Source organism: Pseudorca crassidens, chromosome 3 (assembly GCF_039906515.1).
Source record: "Pseudorca crassidens isolate mPseCra1 chromosome 3, mPseCra1.hap1, whole genome shotgun sequence".
Classification (NCBI taxonomy): Eukaryota; Metazoa; Chordata; class Mammalia; order Artiodactyla; family Delphinidae; genus Pseudorca; species Pseudorca crassidens.
Genome location: NC_090298.1, coordinates 118,930,398 through 118,947,015, shown reverse-complemented (window position 1 = coordinate 118,947,015; position 16,618 = coordinate 118,930,398). Strand labels below are relative to the sequence as shown.

Sequence of the window (16,618 nt, the reverse complement as noted above, 5' to 3'; positions counted from 1 at the left end):
CACTGCTCCAACTTTCCTTGTTTGACATGCTTAAGTGACTTGCAAGAAACAAGTTTTTAGGCTTGTGATATGAAGATGGGGTGGTAGCAAAGTAGAAAGATCCGGGTTGCAAAGATCTAGAAAATCAGCACCACCATTTATTAGATCTTTCATTTATCAGGTGCAGGACCCTTGGCCTCAATTTCTACATCTGACAAATAGGAATAATGATATTGAGCTTGGATGCCTGTAAAGGGAAGACCTGAACAACTGTAAAATACTCTATTGTCCTAGTAAAGAGTTTTTCTCTTGGCATTAAGTAAGGTCTTGGCCCTGAAAGGAAGACTGAGCTTTCGTAGGGGGAGAGCCTGCTCTGCCCCCAGGAGCTGAGTAAGGAAATCACACTGCAAAGGTGCGTTTGAGTAGCGAGAAGCCATTTTAGCCTGGACTCGGTGACCTTGGGTTCTGGTCTGGGTTTGCAAAATGTCTCTCCCTCTGCCTGTCTCCAGAGCGCCAGCACCAGCCCCAGCCCCAGATCCAGCCCAAGGCCAGACCTGTGGCCTGGGCTGGAAGTCTTTCATCGGCTCCCTTGACAACAGCCAAGCACAGATCTATGGTGGCGTAGGAAGAAAAAACCTGCCTCACAACCTCCCCGTGAAGCGAAAACACCATTAAGACAAACCTTACAGGGGATTCAGACCCTGGCCCAGCTCTTATCCCCGCATCAAGGCCACCCCCTACCCCGGACTCCCCGGAGGCTACAGCCTCCTTCGTTCCTGGGCGGAGCTGGGCCTGCTGCGAGGGCTCCCCGCCTTCCCGGAGTCAGGCCTAATGGCGGGGGCTTTTCTTTTCACCGCCCAGGGTTGATGCGCTCCCCCCGCCCCCGCCGCCCCATCATTAACTGCAAAGAAAAGATCCTGGCCATTTCCATTTCCTCTGCGGCTCAAGAGCTCTGTTGTTATTTAATCCCGTGGCCACCCCGGCAGCATCCTCGGCGCGGACGGCTCCACCCATCCACCTGGCCAATTCTCGGCCGCTCCCGCTTCCCCGGAGGGGCGCAAGTAGGGGTGGCTGGGGAGAGGCGCCTACAGCAGCAAAGGGCTGTGGCCTTCGGAGGACACAGGGTCCTCAGGCCCGCGTCCCGTGAGGGCTGGGAAACGCACGGAGAGGGGAGCACTAGCCAGGGCAGCTGAGGGCGGGCGGACGCCGGAGCACTGCGGACATTACCCTGGAGTGGGGGGGAAGGGGGCGCTGCCAGGCGAGAGCCAGGTCTCTAGCTGAGTAGCCAGTATCACCCTGGGGGGTACTAGAGCCGGAAGAGGCCTCGGCCCAGTCGCTGTCCACACCCAAGAAATGGGGGGAGGGGTGGTCTGCGCTTACTCAAGGGAGACTCAGCGTCAGGAACCAGATTCACTCAGCAATCCCCACTCCGCCCTTCTTTGACATGGACGTTTGACATTTTCTTAATTTTTGGTAAACGCAGCTTCAAGACCCCTCGTCCCCCGACGCCCCTAGTCTAGAGAAAGAGAAGGCCCTCAGCAGGGGTCTTCCCGTTCCCCCGCCCTCCCGACTGCCTGCGGCGGGTAGAAATCCCTAGATCTAGGTGTGTCCTCCCCCACCCAGCTCTCAGCCCAGGATCCTGAGGCCGCAGTGCCCCCCCGCCCCCCAGCAACACTGACGGTTCCAGCCCAGGCCCGCAGTGGCGTGAAGGTGGCCTTTACCTCCTCTCGCAGGCTGGGAGGGGGTACAGCCCGCGCAGCTGAGCCAGCTGCAGCAGTCGCCGCCGCCCTCCATTCATAAAGGAAAAAAAAAAAAAAGCCAACAACCTCCACCCCTCTTTGTAAAAGAACGACGGCCCCTGGAGGAGCGAGAGCCAGCCCCAGCAATCACGGGTTAAGTTCTTTTCCGGCCCCCCATTCATAAAAAAAGGAGCGCGGCGCATGCGCGCGCGGGGTCTCTTGTGCCCACCCATTCATAGAATCGCGAACTGCGCGCGTGCGCACAGGAGCTCCCTTCCCTCCCATTCATAAAAAAGCCATTTTCCCAGGCAGTGGTTGCAACATCGCCGCGGAGGCAGCGAGAGGGGCTGACAGCGCGGTGCTGGCGCTGAGCAGCGCAGGGAGTAGTGCCGGTTCCTCCGGCCGGCGTCTGTGAGGACAGCGGCGTCAGACCCACTCGGGTTCGGGAATTCACACAGACGTGGAGCAATGCTTGTGACTCTGTGGCTCCTCAAAGTAAGTCCCCGACCGGCTTCGGGATGTGAAGCTGCCCCTCTCTGAGTCGCGACGCGACTCCCCCTCGGGCTGGGGCAAATGGTGCGCTATTTCTAGGCGCGCCTCAGTGTTCCTTCCCTCTCCCTGCGCCTCCTGGAGCCGCTGCGGTGCGCCGCAGCTCCCTGACGCCCTCGGGTGGGCCGGCAAGGCGCCGGGGGTGTTCACAGCTTGGCACCGGCGTTCCCGACCCCCGGGCACTGCCAAGCACAGCTTCCCCACTCTCTACGACTCGGAAGCTCCGTGCGTGTCCCGGGAGTTTGCTTCTGGCCTGGCCTTTTTCCCCCTGCCACCACCGGCCTCGGGCGCTGTAACAGGCGGCTCTAGGCTCCGTCAGGAGCCACCTCTTGGGTCCGGCGGGCGCCCTCGCCCTGGGCGGCTCGCCCACCCCGGGCTCGCTGCCCACGGTGCCAGCTCTGCCGTAGATCTCCCCAGCCCGCCGCAGCGGCCTATGCTCGACGTAGGTTTTTCTTTCCCCTTCGGAGCCGTGAAGGACTGGGTTTTCTTCCCTTCTGCCTCCCCCTCGATGGTCAGAGCGGGGCTGGCCGGGACTGGGCATTTCTGCTCTCTCTCTCTCTTTGGCGAGGCGGTTCCTTGCCGTCTGACCTTTGCTCTGCTGCCGCATTTTATGCTGTGCAGCTGCCTTGCAGTTGCCTTTTTCTTCTCCGGCCTCTGCAGGGCCCGAGACTCCTCGGCCTCCTCGTGCCTCCCTATCTCCGGGCACCGAGCTGTGCCAGGTCCCGGGGCCCCCGGGCCGCGCTGGGGCTGTGGTAGGGGCTGAAGATGCGTTTCCATAACGCCGGGCGTGTGGGAGCTGGAGGAAGAGGCTGCGTGCGTAGGAGAGATAAGGCTCCCGCTTTCTCTCCTTCCTTCTTGGTGGTACCAGGCTTGACATCACCGAGAAGAGAGAAGGATAGAGACGGTACGTTCTGAAAATTCTGAATCGCCAAGCCTATGGGGGCAATGAAGGGGGGTGAGGGCAGATTTGGTCAGCCAGGACAGCTGGAGCTTGGCTCCATCACTGGGACCAGGGCTTTGCCCAGTTTCCCCTCCATACAGACGATCAAAAAGCATTTAGACAGTAGCTGCTCTTGTGCAAGAAGACGGTTTCTCAATTTTCTTTGATTGGGGTCTGGGGATTGTGGGCAGAGGAGGCAGGAGAGGCGGAAAATGGTTGCATGTCTTGATGGGCTGAGCGATGGACGGGAGAAGCGAACTGGGCTGGAGGGGCTGGATGGTGGGCAGAGGGAAGACCTGCTGGCTGCCTCTTGTACCGGCTGCTGGATGGGTATCCATATTGCCAGGCCTGGATGAGGGCAGAAGGCTGCCTTCTGGCTCATCAAGGCTCAGAGACCACTTCTCCCACCCCAACCCCAGCATGATTCACGATGAAAGGAAGGTTGTGGGTTCGGTGGGGCGCCCAGACCCAGTGTGAACCCCCTCTTTCCTGCTTCCAAACCAGTGGCATGATTCTCTCCAGTTTGGGGAGGGGTGAGAGCAAGTGCATCTCTGTCTGGTTAGCTGACCAAGGCTCTCCATTCTCTCTGAGCCTCTTGGGGGATACAAAGCTGGCAGGTGAAGGCCCAGAGCATTTAGGAAATGTGGGTTTATCAATCTCTTAATAAGCACTGTCTGGCCTGAGGCCCTACCCAATATTGCACTGGTGATTTCACAATGTTTAGCGTTCCCCCGGATCTTCATACTAATGGAGCATAAACATCTGAAAGTTTCAGTTTTTCCCTTAGTGTGTGGGTGTGGGGAGGACTAGGAAAGGGAGGGCAGCCATTGACAATGCCCCCCACACCTACCTCTCTCTCTCTCCCCACCCCCCACCCCCAGCCCTCTCTTTCTCCCTCTCTCTTTTCTCTGTCTCCTCTCTCTTTCAGCAGAAGGGTGGGAAAGAAGTCGTAGATGTGTCCAGTGTGAAATCAAATTTTCTGTCTTTCCTAGCCCTTGGGAGGGTCCTCACTTGCCAGAAGGCTCCAGACGAATTCTAATATGAGCAGTGCACATCCTGACCAACTGAGCTGCGTGGCCAGTACTGGGTAGGGGGCATTTTGGTGGCAGATTTCTAAAATCTCCTTGATGGACAAATGTTGGTCAGCTTGATGAGGAAGACATTAAAGATGCCTCTTGGTTATCTTCCTTCGTAGATTCTGAACTCTAGAGTAAGTGCTCTCCTGCTCATTCCCATGACCTTTACCAAATTACTCTCTGAAATGGCAACATCTCCTTAAAGCTTTGGTAGGGTGAAGTGGGCAGAGACTGATCACATGGAATAGTATGATTCCCGGTTAAAGCAGGGCAGAGGCTGGGGGCATTTGGAGCTCACAGATGTCATTTTTGTTTTCATCCTTCCAGAATAGGTGGAGAGATGGGCTCTTTGGAACTCCACCCCCCCCACTCTGGTAAACCTGACATTGCCTCTGCCCAGAGGTTTGGCTGACTTGAAAAACAAATGAAGGCAGCCTTTCAGTGCAGAATTTGAAAGTCAGTGATTTTAAAACTAAGGGAGGAAAAAACACCCATTAACACCTCCAGAAATGTCCCTGAGGTGTGTTGCTCTGGGGTTTAATACTTTGGTATCACCAAAGTATAAATCCTTTGTGTGGGATTCTGTTCCAATGTCTAATGCTATTAGTCCCTTCATGTGACATCATCCGGCCCCCACGAGTATTTTTCTTTCCCCGGTCCGTCCTCTTGGGTAGGGCCCGGGTGATGGTACCGGGAGGCTTATTAGAGAGGAGCCCCTTCTCTTCAGAGAAGAAGGTCAGTGTTCTTAGAAAGTTACGGCTTTCAATGTGGTTCTGCATACAGAGTTGTCTGTCATCTGAGCCCTACTGAGGTGGAAGTTCCCTTGTGAGGAAAGCCTCCGGATCTAGGGATAGAATAAAAAATTTTGGATTTAGGATGTCGACATGGCAAGAGTGGAGAAGGTTCCATCTCATGGTCAACTTGGATCTGCCTGACAGAAGGGAAAGCAATGACTCATTGGAATATATTTTTACTCTCTCAAAAGAGCCAAAGGAAGAAGGTGATGAAGGGCAACATAACCGAAGACTGTATTACCTCTTCCAGACCAAGGTAGGGGCTGGGTCAAAGCAGATGAGGGGCTAGGAAATGTGCTAAGCTTAGCCCTTAGTCTCCCCATCTGCAGAGTGGGGAGAAGAAACTCCTCCCGAGGGGCCAGGGCCAGCTGAGCAGCTAGCAAGTGTGCAGGGCTGGGGCTGTGCCCCTTGTTACTACTGGGTGCCTAGTAAGGAGGGCTTGGTTGTAAGGGAGCCCCTTCCTCCACAGGAGATGTGGGGTGCTGTGTGATGTAAGAGGCGAAGGATGCTTAGCTCTCGAGGGGGCCTGGGGCCACCCTGCAGATCCGGACAGCTGACAAGGCTGGGGATGTATCCGGGACATGTGGCTGGGTTTAAGAGGCTCCACCGTTCAGCTGTGATCACGATTGTTCTTTCCAAGGACAGTCGCTGGAGGAAGCAAGGGCACCGGGGAGGGAGCACAGATGTGCTGGATCTCACGGAGGAGGGAAGGGGCCCTTCTGGGGCAGGTGGCCATTTGCAGAAAAGTGGTTTCCCTTGTCTCTTTCTGGCTGGGGGGAAGGAGGAGTCATTTCCTGCCCCATCCCAGGAGTAAGCTAACGTCTATTATTGTAAGTCCAATTCTTAGTGGACAAATAAAATGATTTTGGTGTCAGTGAGGGGGGGGGGTCCTCCCCTGGGGTTTAGATTTCTGGTGCCCCATCCCAAACTTTGATGTGGGCCAGTGGTTCCCCAACTGTACCAGTACTTAACAGACTTCTAGCCCCATTCTTTGCTCACTCTTGACTTCTAATCCCTCTTTAAGGGGATCTGAGCAGACAACAATTCAGAGGGGAATACATCGAAGCCAAAATTTGTAGCCGGTTAGAATAGCCCAGAGCCAAGTACAGCAAGACCTCTCCCACCCACCCTAGCACCGGGGCTTTGGAGCTCAGCTGGTTGTGGAAAAAGAAGAGAAAAGGGTTGGGAACTGATAACTGGGGATGGGACAACGTGAGGAAAAGCAGCTGCTTTTGTGATCTCTGACAGGTTATGGCCAGAGGTCAGCTCCTTAGTGCTAGTGGTGGGTGGCAGGGAGGAACAAGGTTTCTCAGGCAAATCCAGCTGCCTAAATGCTTTATTTGCAGCAGAGATTGTCTCCCTCATTGGGGTGTAGGGAAGGCAAGTCCCTGGCTTCCCTCATCCCCCTTCCCCCCCTTTAAAAAGTCTTTTTGAAGCAATAAGTCATTATTTAGTTGGAGCTTAATGAACTAAACTGGAGTGTTGTCCCAAAGAACCCAAGCGAGAGTGGTAGATAGTGGTGGGCGGGCTCTCATGAAGCCTAGAGACCTTTTTCTCTGAGCTGTTAAAGGCTTGAACAGCCTTCCCTGAAGGCACCTGCTGGGACTGAATGGGGCAGTGCAGAAACTACCCTTTCATTCAGAGCCCCTTGCCATTTGGCATTAGCTGACCTGTAGTTTTCAAAGTACAACTGTCAGGTTTTCCTAATATTTCCCAACTCCTCTCCCTGGGATAAGTCCAGGGGAAGGGGTGGATGGGTGGAACAGACATTTAACATGCCTCTTGATTCTTTCCAGCCAGCCTGCATTGAGCTGTCTGCCGCCTTGATGCTCAGCCCCTCCCCACAGGTACACATGCAATGTCAGGCTCACAGACGAAGCCGCAAATACAGGACAGTGTGCTCTGGGCTTTTCGATATCCTGCTGATTCAGTATTCTAGGACTCTCTTCTTCTGCCTTCCTTTTACCCTAGCTCCTCCTTCCCTTCCCCACAGACCTGGACTAGGAAGCCGCATCCATGAACGTGCCCTAGGGACCCTTAAGTTCAACTTTATAGGTGGGAGGAGACGGGATTCCCGCCCACTCTAGGCTTTCCTTTTAGGGACTGCTTTGTGGTGAGATCCTACAAATGAGACCCATTCAACCTTAAGAAAAATGAAAATGAAAACTGTTAGAAAAATGGGTGTGTGTGAGGTGACACAAGGGATGCCAAAGAAAATGGAAGTGAAGATGTCTTGCGCTCTGACCCTTCCTTTAATGATAGATTTCAACCCCCCAGCCTCTGCTTTCCACACTGAAAATTCCCCTAACTGGGGGCCAGTCTGATGTCAGCCCTGTCTGGCTTCATTTCCAGACTGGTTGGGTAAGAACCCGAAGATGGCCCAATGAGGTTCCCTGAGGGCTGGTGGCGGACCTGGGAGACTGGCGGAGTTCATGGCTATAAGAGAGAAGGGTGCTTCCGTGCCCTTCCATGAATACCCAGGAGTTATTGCAAGTCAGGGTCGCAGGGCTGAAGTTGCAGCCTCTGGAGCCTCTGCTGCCTGGATTCGAATCCTGCCCCGACCACTTGCCTGCTCTATGACCCTTTGTTCTTCCTCTGCAAAATGGGTATTATCCTCCAAGGGGATGGTGAGGATTGAAGGAGAAAATCATTGAGGATTTAGCACTGAGCTTGACACCAAGAAATGTTTCATAAATGCTTGCTGCTCCCCTATTTTTTTTTTTTTTTTTTTTTTGCGGTACTCGGGCCTCTCACTGTTGCTGTCTCTCCCGTTGCGGAGCACAGGCTCTGGACGCGCAGGCTCAGCGGCCATGGCTCACGGGCCCAGCCGCTCCACGGCACGTGGGATCTTCCCGGACTGGGGCACGAACCCATGTCCCCTGCATCGGCAGGCGGACTCTCAACCACTGCGCCACCAGGGAAGCCCTCCCCTAATTATTAATTATTATTATTAGAAGGTTGGAACGGAGGTAAAAGTTTCCCTTCCTCACGCTAATCCATAAGGCTGCCACCGAAAATTCGATAGAGGTGCGTCTCTGGCTAAGTGGACTGCTGGCTTTGTTTCTCTGTCCACAGTCTTCCAAATTGGCCATCAGTCTACCAAACAGCCTAAATGAGGCAAAGCCTCCTCTCTCCTATTTGTATTATAAATCTCTTCCTTCCTTGCCGGGGAAGCAGAGTACATATTAAACTGCACTTAAGTTCGGCAGCGTTGCTCAGACTGGAGGGTGGGTGTGTCCCAGTGAGCAGGGATCAATCTTCTAAGCGGACTTGGGGGGGCGGGGTTTGAGGCACCGTCTAGCTGTGTTGAGGGGTTATCAAACAGGCTATCGGGAGGTTGTTTTTCTTTTCAGCCAAATGAATTCCACCCTCTTGCGGAGGGTCCCGGCTAATTGGGAGGTGAGGCCGTGAAGCCTGAGAAGGTTGGAGTGGTACAGCTCTGAGCCCCTGGTGGCCGGAAGGCATCTTCCGTCAGGGTTGTGATAGGGAAGATGCATTTTAGAATATGCCTGCTGGAGCCATCTTGGATGCAGCATGTCCCAAGAGAGCTGAGTCATCGTGGACTGAGCTCCCACCCCCACGTCTGGCCCTGAGTGCAGGCCCAGATGTTGACAGCTGCCTCTGGAGAGTGACGGGAGCCTGCTAACGCCAATATCCCCATCGCCTGCAGGCGCTGCGCCCACCCTGGCTTCCTGGTGGGACTTTTCCATGGGACTTTTTCCATGAATCTGCCTTGTGATTCCAGGGCCTATTAAAATCCCCAAGCACTGCCCATGCCTTTTGCTTCCTCCATAGAAAGTGTGCCCGTTCTTATAGAACCCCAGGAATAGAACCAGGGGAAGGAGAGTGGATAAACTGTATAGGGGAGGGAGGATCCACAGCATGGCCAGTCCCAATCCTAGTCCTAAGAGGCAAAAAGCCCAACTACATGGGGCAATACAACTTTCACACCACCACTGACGTTCTGTTGGCAGGACCCTGAGCTTCTGGAATAAGGGGATCGCGTTGTCTTTGTCCTGGTTGGGGGGTTCTGGCTGAGGCACCTCCTGGCTGGCGCCAGAGTTGTCTCCTGTGCCTCTGTCAGCATTTTCCATTCTTCTGCCTAGTCACACCTTTTCCTCCAGGCAAAGGTCTGGGACCCGTGGCTCCTAACCTTCTCTTGACCTCAAACCCACTTATTCTAGAAGCAAGGCTTTGGATTGCCTGCAAAGAATAAAGTGGGCTGAGGTAGCATCCCCTGAAGTTCTGCCCCATGGCCAACTTGATCCTTGGAAAAACTCCTCTCTCTGAATGCTTGACTAACATCCCCCCCCATCCAGCCCTGACCCCAGGACCCCCAAAGGAGGCTGCCTTGGCAGATGACTTTTCTTGGTGGCAGACCTGCCAGACACTTCATTCTAACTCTGCCACGGGGAAGTCTCTTCTTTGAAGACGATGCTCTCCTGACATGTGGAGGGAGCACAGAGGCAGGAGGCAGGAGGCAGGCTACCTCTAGGCAGACATCCTCTGAGTTGGGAGAAACTATGCACAGAAATCTCTCTTAAGTAGATAGGACTGTGGGAGCAAAGCCCTTGTTCATGAGCCCATAGTTCATGGCTTTGCGAAGGGGAAGTATCAGTTGACTGAGCAATGAACCTTGCAGAAAAGACTTAATGCTTTTTTCCTTGCAGTATACAGATGAGAACCTTGTGGGTAAGCTCCCTTTCATCCACTTCATGAACTTCGCATCTAGACCGAGCTCTTTATTTCAGACAGGCTGGAAATCATCTAAAGAGGCCCTTCCCCAATTTAACCATTTCTGATCAAACTGTTGTTTCCAAGCAGGGGAAGTATAATACAGAGTTGCCCTGAATGCCTTTTTTTCCTCTCTTCATTCTTTACTATAGAGACATTGATAAGTATGGATGTGTCACTCAGGGCAGGTGTCATTCTCCTGTGATTGGAATACTGGGATGACCAGCTGTGTGTCCCAAGTCTGGAGGGATACAGGGTTAGAACTGGAAGTGGAAACCTATCCACATCCCCTTCTTAAGCATCACCTTTGAGGCAAGGTGAACCTAATAACGGAGGTACAGGGTCAGCTCTCCAAATCAGAACATCATTAGCGTCTTGAAAAAGCATTTACTGAAACCCCATCCCGTAGCACGTTAATCCAATGGTCTTTCCCCCCCGCCCCCAAAGGTGGTTATCTTTCCCTTTTATCCGAACCCTGGCTATCTGTTGTGTCCCCCACTCCCAAGCCCGGTGGAATCTTCCCAGAGTCTAATCTTTCTCTGGGATTCCAAATCGTGCCCCCTTGGGCAGGGGTCTTGGCCTCTGTTGCTATTTCTTTAAATTGATCTCCAGCCGAATTCTGAATGTAAAGGTCAGCAGGCGAGGAAATGGCACTTTAATAGAAAACAATGTGCACTTTCTAAATTTGAACCAAGCCGTTTCCGCTCTTTGATTTAAGTGACTTCCTGGGGTTCTGTGTCAGGCACTGCAGTTGAATCTCTGGCCGGATTCCAACTTAAAATTGCACTCTCTGGGTGAAATTAGAAACTGATCCAGGGTTGGCTTAGCTATTCTAGTAAATAGCATTTAGGCTGAATGTTCAGCTCAGCACTTGGCAATGGGTGATGTGAGTGCCCCTCGGGAGGATTTCCCATCCAAGTTGTCAGAGGTGCACCTACCCAGGCGTTATTAGCCACTAGACGTTGCTGCTCTCAGAAGTAGTGGTAATAAGTTAACATCCTGGATGTGCAGGCATCAGATACAGCTCTTCCTTCTCTTGTGATTATCTGAAATAAAGGCTTTTGTTTATCCAGCTGATAAACTACATGGGAGCATACAGGGACTGTCTGTCATGGTCTCCACATCCTCAGCACGCAGCACATCGCTTGGTACTTAATACTCGTGCTTATTAGTGCTCAGGAAATCTAAACTGTTGCTCTTTGGGATGGTGATAAGTTAGAGTATGTGCTGTGTGTCAGGCAAAATGCTAGGTCCTAGATATGCATTTTCTCATTTAGTCCTCACAAGAACCCATTTTACAGATGAAAATACTAAGGCGTAGAGGTTCAAGAACCTCATTCACAGCAACGCTGCTAGGCAGAGGTGAGAATTTGAACTTGGACCTGATTCCAGAGCCTGTGTTTATAACTGCTAAGCTGTATCTGTCTTAAATCAGGAGCATGTTTCATGGGGGTTATAAGAATGAACTCGGACGGCACAGCTTTGAGCCCTAGTTCTGCTCCTGATGGTTTTGTGTGACTGTGGACAAGTTACTTTGAACATTAGTTTCCTGTAACTAGAAAAGGGATAATAATAGTAGTTACATTTTAGGTTTATTGTGAAGAGTCAATGATGTAATAAATATGGTGCTTAGAAGAGTCCCTGGCACATAGTAAGTACTAAATAAGTTATTTCTGCCACTTACTATTGTTGTTGTTGCTGTCATTGTTAATCATCTAAGCCATAATGCTGGAGAGTCCACCAGAGGAATTCCAGTTCCCATTTCATTTGGGTTCCCAAGGACCTGACGGGGGTGGGGGTGGTGGGGGGTGTTAACAGGCCACATACTGATGTCTGGAATCCATTCTCTCTTCCGCCCCCGACTCCAGGGCCCCTAGAAGCCTGCTTCTCTACACAGCCCAGGACCTCTGGCCCCATGGAGCCCCCGATCCCACAGAGCGTCCCCTTGACTCCCAGCTCAGTCATGGTCCAGCCCCTTCTGGACAGCCGTATGGCCCACGGCCGGCTCCAGCACCCCCTCACCATTCTCCCCATCGACCAGATGAAGACCAGCCACGTGGAGAACGACTACATCGACAATCCTGGCCTGGCACCCCCCACCGGCCCCAAGCGGACCCGGGGTGCAGCCCCAGAGCTGGCCCTGACACCCGCCCGCTGTGACCAGGACATCACCCACCACTGGATCTCCTTCAGCGGGCGCCCCAGCTCTGTGAGCAGCAGCAGCAGTACGTCCTCTGACCAGCGCCTCTTGGACCACATGGCCCCCCCGCCCGTGGCTGACCAGGCCTCCCCGAGGGCCGTGCGCATCCAGCCCAAGGCCATCCACTGCAAGCCACTGGACCTCAAGGGCCCGGCCGTCCCCCCAGAGCTGGACAAGCACTTCTTGCTGTGCGAGGCCTGCGGGAAGTGTAAGTGCAAGGAGTGCGCCTCCCCCCGGACGTTGCCCTCCTGCTGGGTCTGCAACCAGGAGTGCCTGTGCTCCGCCCAGACGCTGGTCAACTATAGCACCTGCATGTGCCTGGTGCAGGGCGTCTTCTACCACTGCACCAACGAGGACGATGAGGGCTCCTGCGCCGACCACCCCTGCTCCTGCTCGCGCTCAAACTGCTGCGCCCGCTGGTCCTTCATGGGCGCCCTCTCCCTGGTGCTGCCCTGCCTGCTCTGCTACCTGCCCGCCACCGGCTGCGTGAAGCTGGCCCAGCGCGGCTATGACCGCCTGCGCCGCCCCGGATGCCGCTGCAAGCACACGAACAGCGTCATCTGCAAGGCAGCCGCCGGAGACGCCAAGGCCAGCAGACCCGACAAGCCTTTCTGACACCTGGGGTCAAGTCCCGGCGCTTCCCCCTGGAAACTTGGTTCCCTTCTCACACCTGAGAGGGGACCACCACAGCGAGGCCAGAGGTTTTAGCATCCTCAGGCTGACCCTGCCAGTCTGCCCACTCCCTACCCCCAGCTTCTGAAGAAACAGACCACAATCGCCCATCCTTCTCTTCCCCAAAAGGATGAAGAAGCACTTTGGGTTTTGTTTTTGTTTTTGTTTTTTTCAGGGTCCTGGAACTTGTGTGAAACAGATAGTGGCAGGGGCGTGGTGTGGTTTGGGGGCGATTTTTCTTTTTCAGAAGATGGAACACAGATGTGGACACATATCCGGAAGTTGCAGCTGCTTGAATGCCTTCCCAGCCCTCCTCCTCCCTCCCTCTCTCCCCGCTCTTTTGCATTCTCTCTGGCTGCCTGGGAGGAATCGGCAACTGAGCGGGCCAGGGGACCTTGGAAGAAGACCCTTGGAGTTTTGCTGTCTATACCTTCTTCTCCCAGCCTCTACCCCGGTTTGCCCCGACATCTTGGGGAAGGTGTAGACCCTGGCGATCCCTGTTGTATATACTTGGGAGCCCCCTCGTTCCTCGCTCTGCCCGGAGCCACGGATGGATCTAGGAACCACTGCACAGTAACTTTTCTCCCTTCCAGCTTCCTCACTAACTCTTGGGGGTGTTCCACTCATAACACCGTCCTTCGGCTCTTACTGGGTCACAGACTCACCCGCCCGCTACGTGTCCCAAGTTCTCTCTACCCAGATCTTTTCCAGAAACTTTATGGGTAGAGAAGGCCAGGGCGGCAAATTCGAGACCAAATAGCATTTTGCCAATGAGTCTGAGGCTGTGGTCTCTGGATCCAGTCATTATGTTTTTATAGAAGCATTAAACCAGATGCTAACGGTGTTTTAAGAAATAATAGTAAAACACTTGCTTCCTTTTGGGCCACCCCCAGGAAGGGCTGATTTCAAAATCTGGGGGGCGAGCAACCTCAAGGAACACCATCCCCCTCCCCACCAAGAAGAGGATTTTAACAGCAAAGAAGAGAGGCAGCACCTCCCATTGGCAGAGTGAGAGTTGAGGCGAGCTGGGTGTAGGTTTCTTCTCTCTTGATTCTGCTGCTTGCTGTCATAGCCTTTTGTGTACAGTGTCTGTATCTTTAATGTAAATAGACAGATGATGAAAAAAGAGTCTATTTTAGTGTTAGGAAGCCCTGGCGGGGGAGTCAGAAGAATGCGGGTGGGGGAAAGATTCTCCGGGGGCTTCTTGGGATTGAGCCCTGCTTCTGTGCGTGGCTACAATGAGCCCCTCCCAACAGCCCCCAAAGACGTAGCAACTCTTTCTCTCAAGGTGCTAAAGGACTCAGAAAGTGCAGCTCGTCCGGTGGGTAGGTACTTGTTGCATGCAAAAGCTGTAGTGTGTCCGCTCCTTCCTCCCTAGCTATCGTGCGGGGTTTTCGCTTAGTGTGGTATTTTGTGCCTCCCTCTCTTTCCCCCCATGAGAGGAAGTAGTCTGGGTCAGAAAAGCTACCCCAGGTGATATCGGAAGTGCACTAGGCACAGCGTTTGTGGCATTTCCAGTTTGTTCTGTAGGAACAGAACAGCCTCCAGGAAGGAGGCAAGGAGGCAGGTAGCTGCGATGGTCATGCACCCAGTGCTTCTCAAGGACTTTTTTTTTTTGTTTTTCCTTCTTGAAGACTAGTAGTAACATCTTATGATTTAGAATAAGTTAATTGTAACCGTAGGTATTTATTGACTGGTGGAAAGGAGGGGAGGGTCTTATTATTTTAGGCTTTATTTATATAACATATGCTGGCTTGTAAAAGGCAAATATGAAATACTGCATCTGCGTTTCCTAAGGCTGATTCCTGTAGCTCCCTTTGCCACAGTCGTGATGGATGTGTGGATGTTCTCGCACAAATCAGAGGGAATGGTAGAAGAAACACATTCAGCCAACCACGTATCCTAATTGAATGTATCAGATGTGTACTGAAGGGACTGGAGATGTTTTCTCAGAACAGGTGTGCAGAGGTTACCCCAAAAAAGAGGGCACACGTCCTCGCTTGGTGAGACCTCAGAACTTTTCCCAAAGCCCGTCCCTCAAATGTCTCCATGGGAAACTTGACCCAGTGGCAAGTTGCACTTTGGTGATCTTTGGAGTTCTACACACACATTCTGTGGAGAATTGACTTACATAAGCTGTGCGCACACACACACACACACACACACACACACACACACACACATATACATACATACATACGTACATACACACATATACCCCTACCCCACCGTCTCTATCTACATAGACCCTGTTACCTGGCAAACAACCTCCTGAACCCTGACTTTTTGTGTATATAGTTATAAACATGGATTTTCCTGGGTTTTGGCTTTCTCTTTTCCCTTCCCCCTGTTTTGGCTTGTTCTTTTTGGTTTGCATCTAGCCTGCTAGATGGACGTCTGCAGAACTCTGTCGTGTGTGCTCAGCTTCGGTTCACCCAGCTTTGTTGCATAGCTATCCCTCAGCATGTTTTCCTTGGCAAAAAGAAAAAATAAAACTGGCTTGCCCGTGGCCCCCGGGGGCCAGTCAAGGGCCACTGAGGGACCAAGCTCAGTAACACGACACTCTTCTGTGGCTGCTTCTGGCTGGTTGCGTGTCCTGTCACCAGTGGCCTGCTTGGCTGGGTTATGCCTCGTGTTGACCTTTTTTTGAAGAGTGCCAGCTGCTTCCCACTTCTGTTCAACCTGGGGTGGCTGGTGGTTCTGCCTGGAACGGGGGGTGGGATCCATAAACCTGGGTCCAGGATGCTTGTCCTAAGGGGCCGAGGCTGCTTCCCCTCAAGGGTGGGCTTGTGAAGGCCCAACACTCCAGCCGGCACCCTGGGAACTGGGTCTAGGAGAGCCCAGCCCTCGCAGGTAGACGGGGTACAACCAAGGCTTCTGAAGGTCCCTGGCTGGGAGGAGTCGAGACCAGTCCCCGCTATTGATACGGGCCCTTCACAGCTGACCGAGATGGAAGACCATCACGTGATGCGCCCGGTTCTTTACGTGTTCTGGAGTCTGCGTGCATCCCTGTTGGGCATCGAGCGAGGCCCAGTTAGATTATGATGAGTCCAAATGTGGAAAGTGTGGGCTGGGACCAGCATCCACATCCCGTCACCTTCATGGTCTCTGTGCTGCCCCAGGGGATGTCCGGTGGGGTGTGGGCAGCACGACTTGACACCGCGCAAGTCACCAGGGCATCCCGCAAGCTTCACTGACCTTCTGGTTCATGCCTTCGGTAAGCATTTTCATGCCCTCTGCTTACTGTGACAGGTGACGACAAATCTTGCGCTGCCATGTTTTGCTGTGGGTAACTGTGTGGTGTCTTATCCTGCTTTCTCTTCTCACTGCCCCACGGTTTGGTTTCATGTTACAAACAGAAAAGCTGTTCAAGGGTCCCACCCTGGCACATTTTCCCTCTTCACTGTAACCCCTTCTCACCCCACATCAAAAGTTACCACAGAAGGTTTCCTTTGTATAGAATATTTATTTTGAAGCTCTATTTTAATAGTATTTATTTTAGAAAGTCTACTATTGTAAGAGTTCTTCTGTTTGTGAAGAAAAAGCAAGTTAAAAACTGAATGTACTGATCTAGAAAATATATATAAATATATATTGTTAAATATACACAGGACTGCCGTTTCTCTGTGTGTCTGTGTGTTCACACTCCCAACATCTTCACCCAGCAAGGTGCCACGTTTGTCAAAGAACAAATGGAAGTGAGTTAGCCAAGCTCTGGCAGACAAAGAGGCAGAGGGAGAGGGCTCCTGGCCCTTGTCCTGCCTCTAGGATGACCTGAGAGTCGGTGGAGGAAAGCTTCACTTTCTTATGAAGCTGAATCCTGCCAGGTGCTAAGTCCTCCGGCAAGCCCTCCCCTACACGAGGGTGCATTGATAACAGATGGACAGCAAAACTGGGAAGTGGGAGAGGTTCATCTGACCTGCCCAGTTGACAAA

General features: G+C 52.9%; 1 protein-coding gene across 6 annotated transcripts; it reads left to right on the top strand.

Moving 5' to 3' along the window:
• The first annotated feature begins 1,982 nt into the window (after positions 1–1,982).
• Positions 1,983–16,289, top strand: SPRY4 (sprouty RTK signaling antagonist 4). Of its 6 annotated transcripts, none has more exons than XM_067732106.1 (4): positions 1,983–2,213; positions 5,269–5,333; positions 11,402–11,462; positions 11,680–16,289. In XM_067732106.1, exon 4 carries the CDS (start codon positions 11,727–11,729, stop codon positions 12,624–12,626), a length of 900 nt encoding a protein of 299 aa, XP_067588207.1. In that variant the 5' UTR covers positions 1,983–2,213; positions 5,269–5,333; positions 11,402–11,462; positions 11,680–11,726; the 3' UTR covers positions 12,627–16,289. The 6 variants fall into 6 exon arrangements, with proteins under 6 accessions (XP_067588207.1, XP_067588208.1, XP_067588206.1 ...); XM_067732107.1 differs by lacking the exon at positions 11,402–11,462 and adding an exon at positions 6,874–6,924; XM_067732105.1 differs by lacking the exon at positions 11,402–11,462.
• Positions 16,290–16,618: the final 329 nt, after the last annotated feature.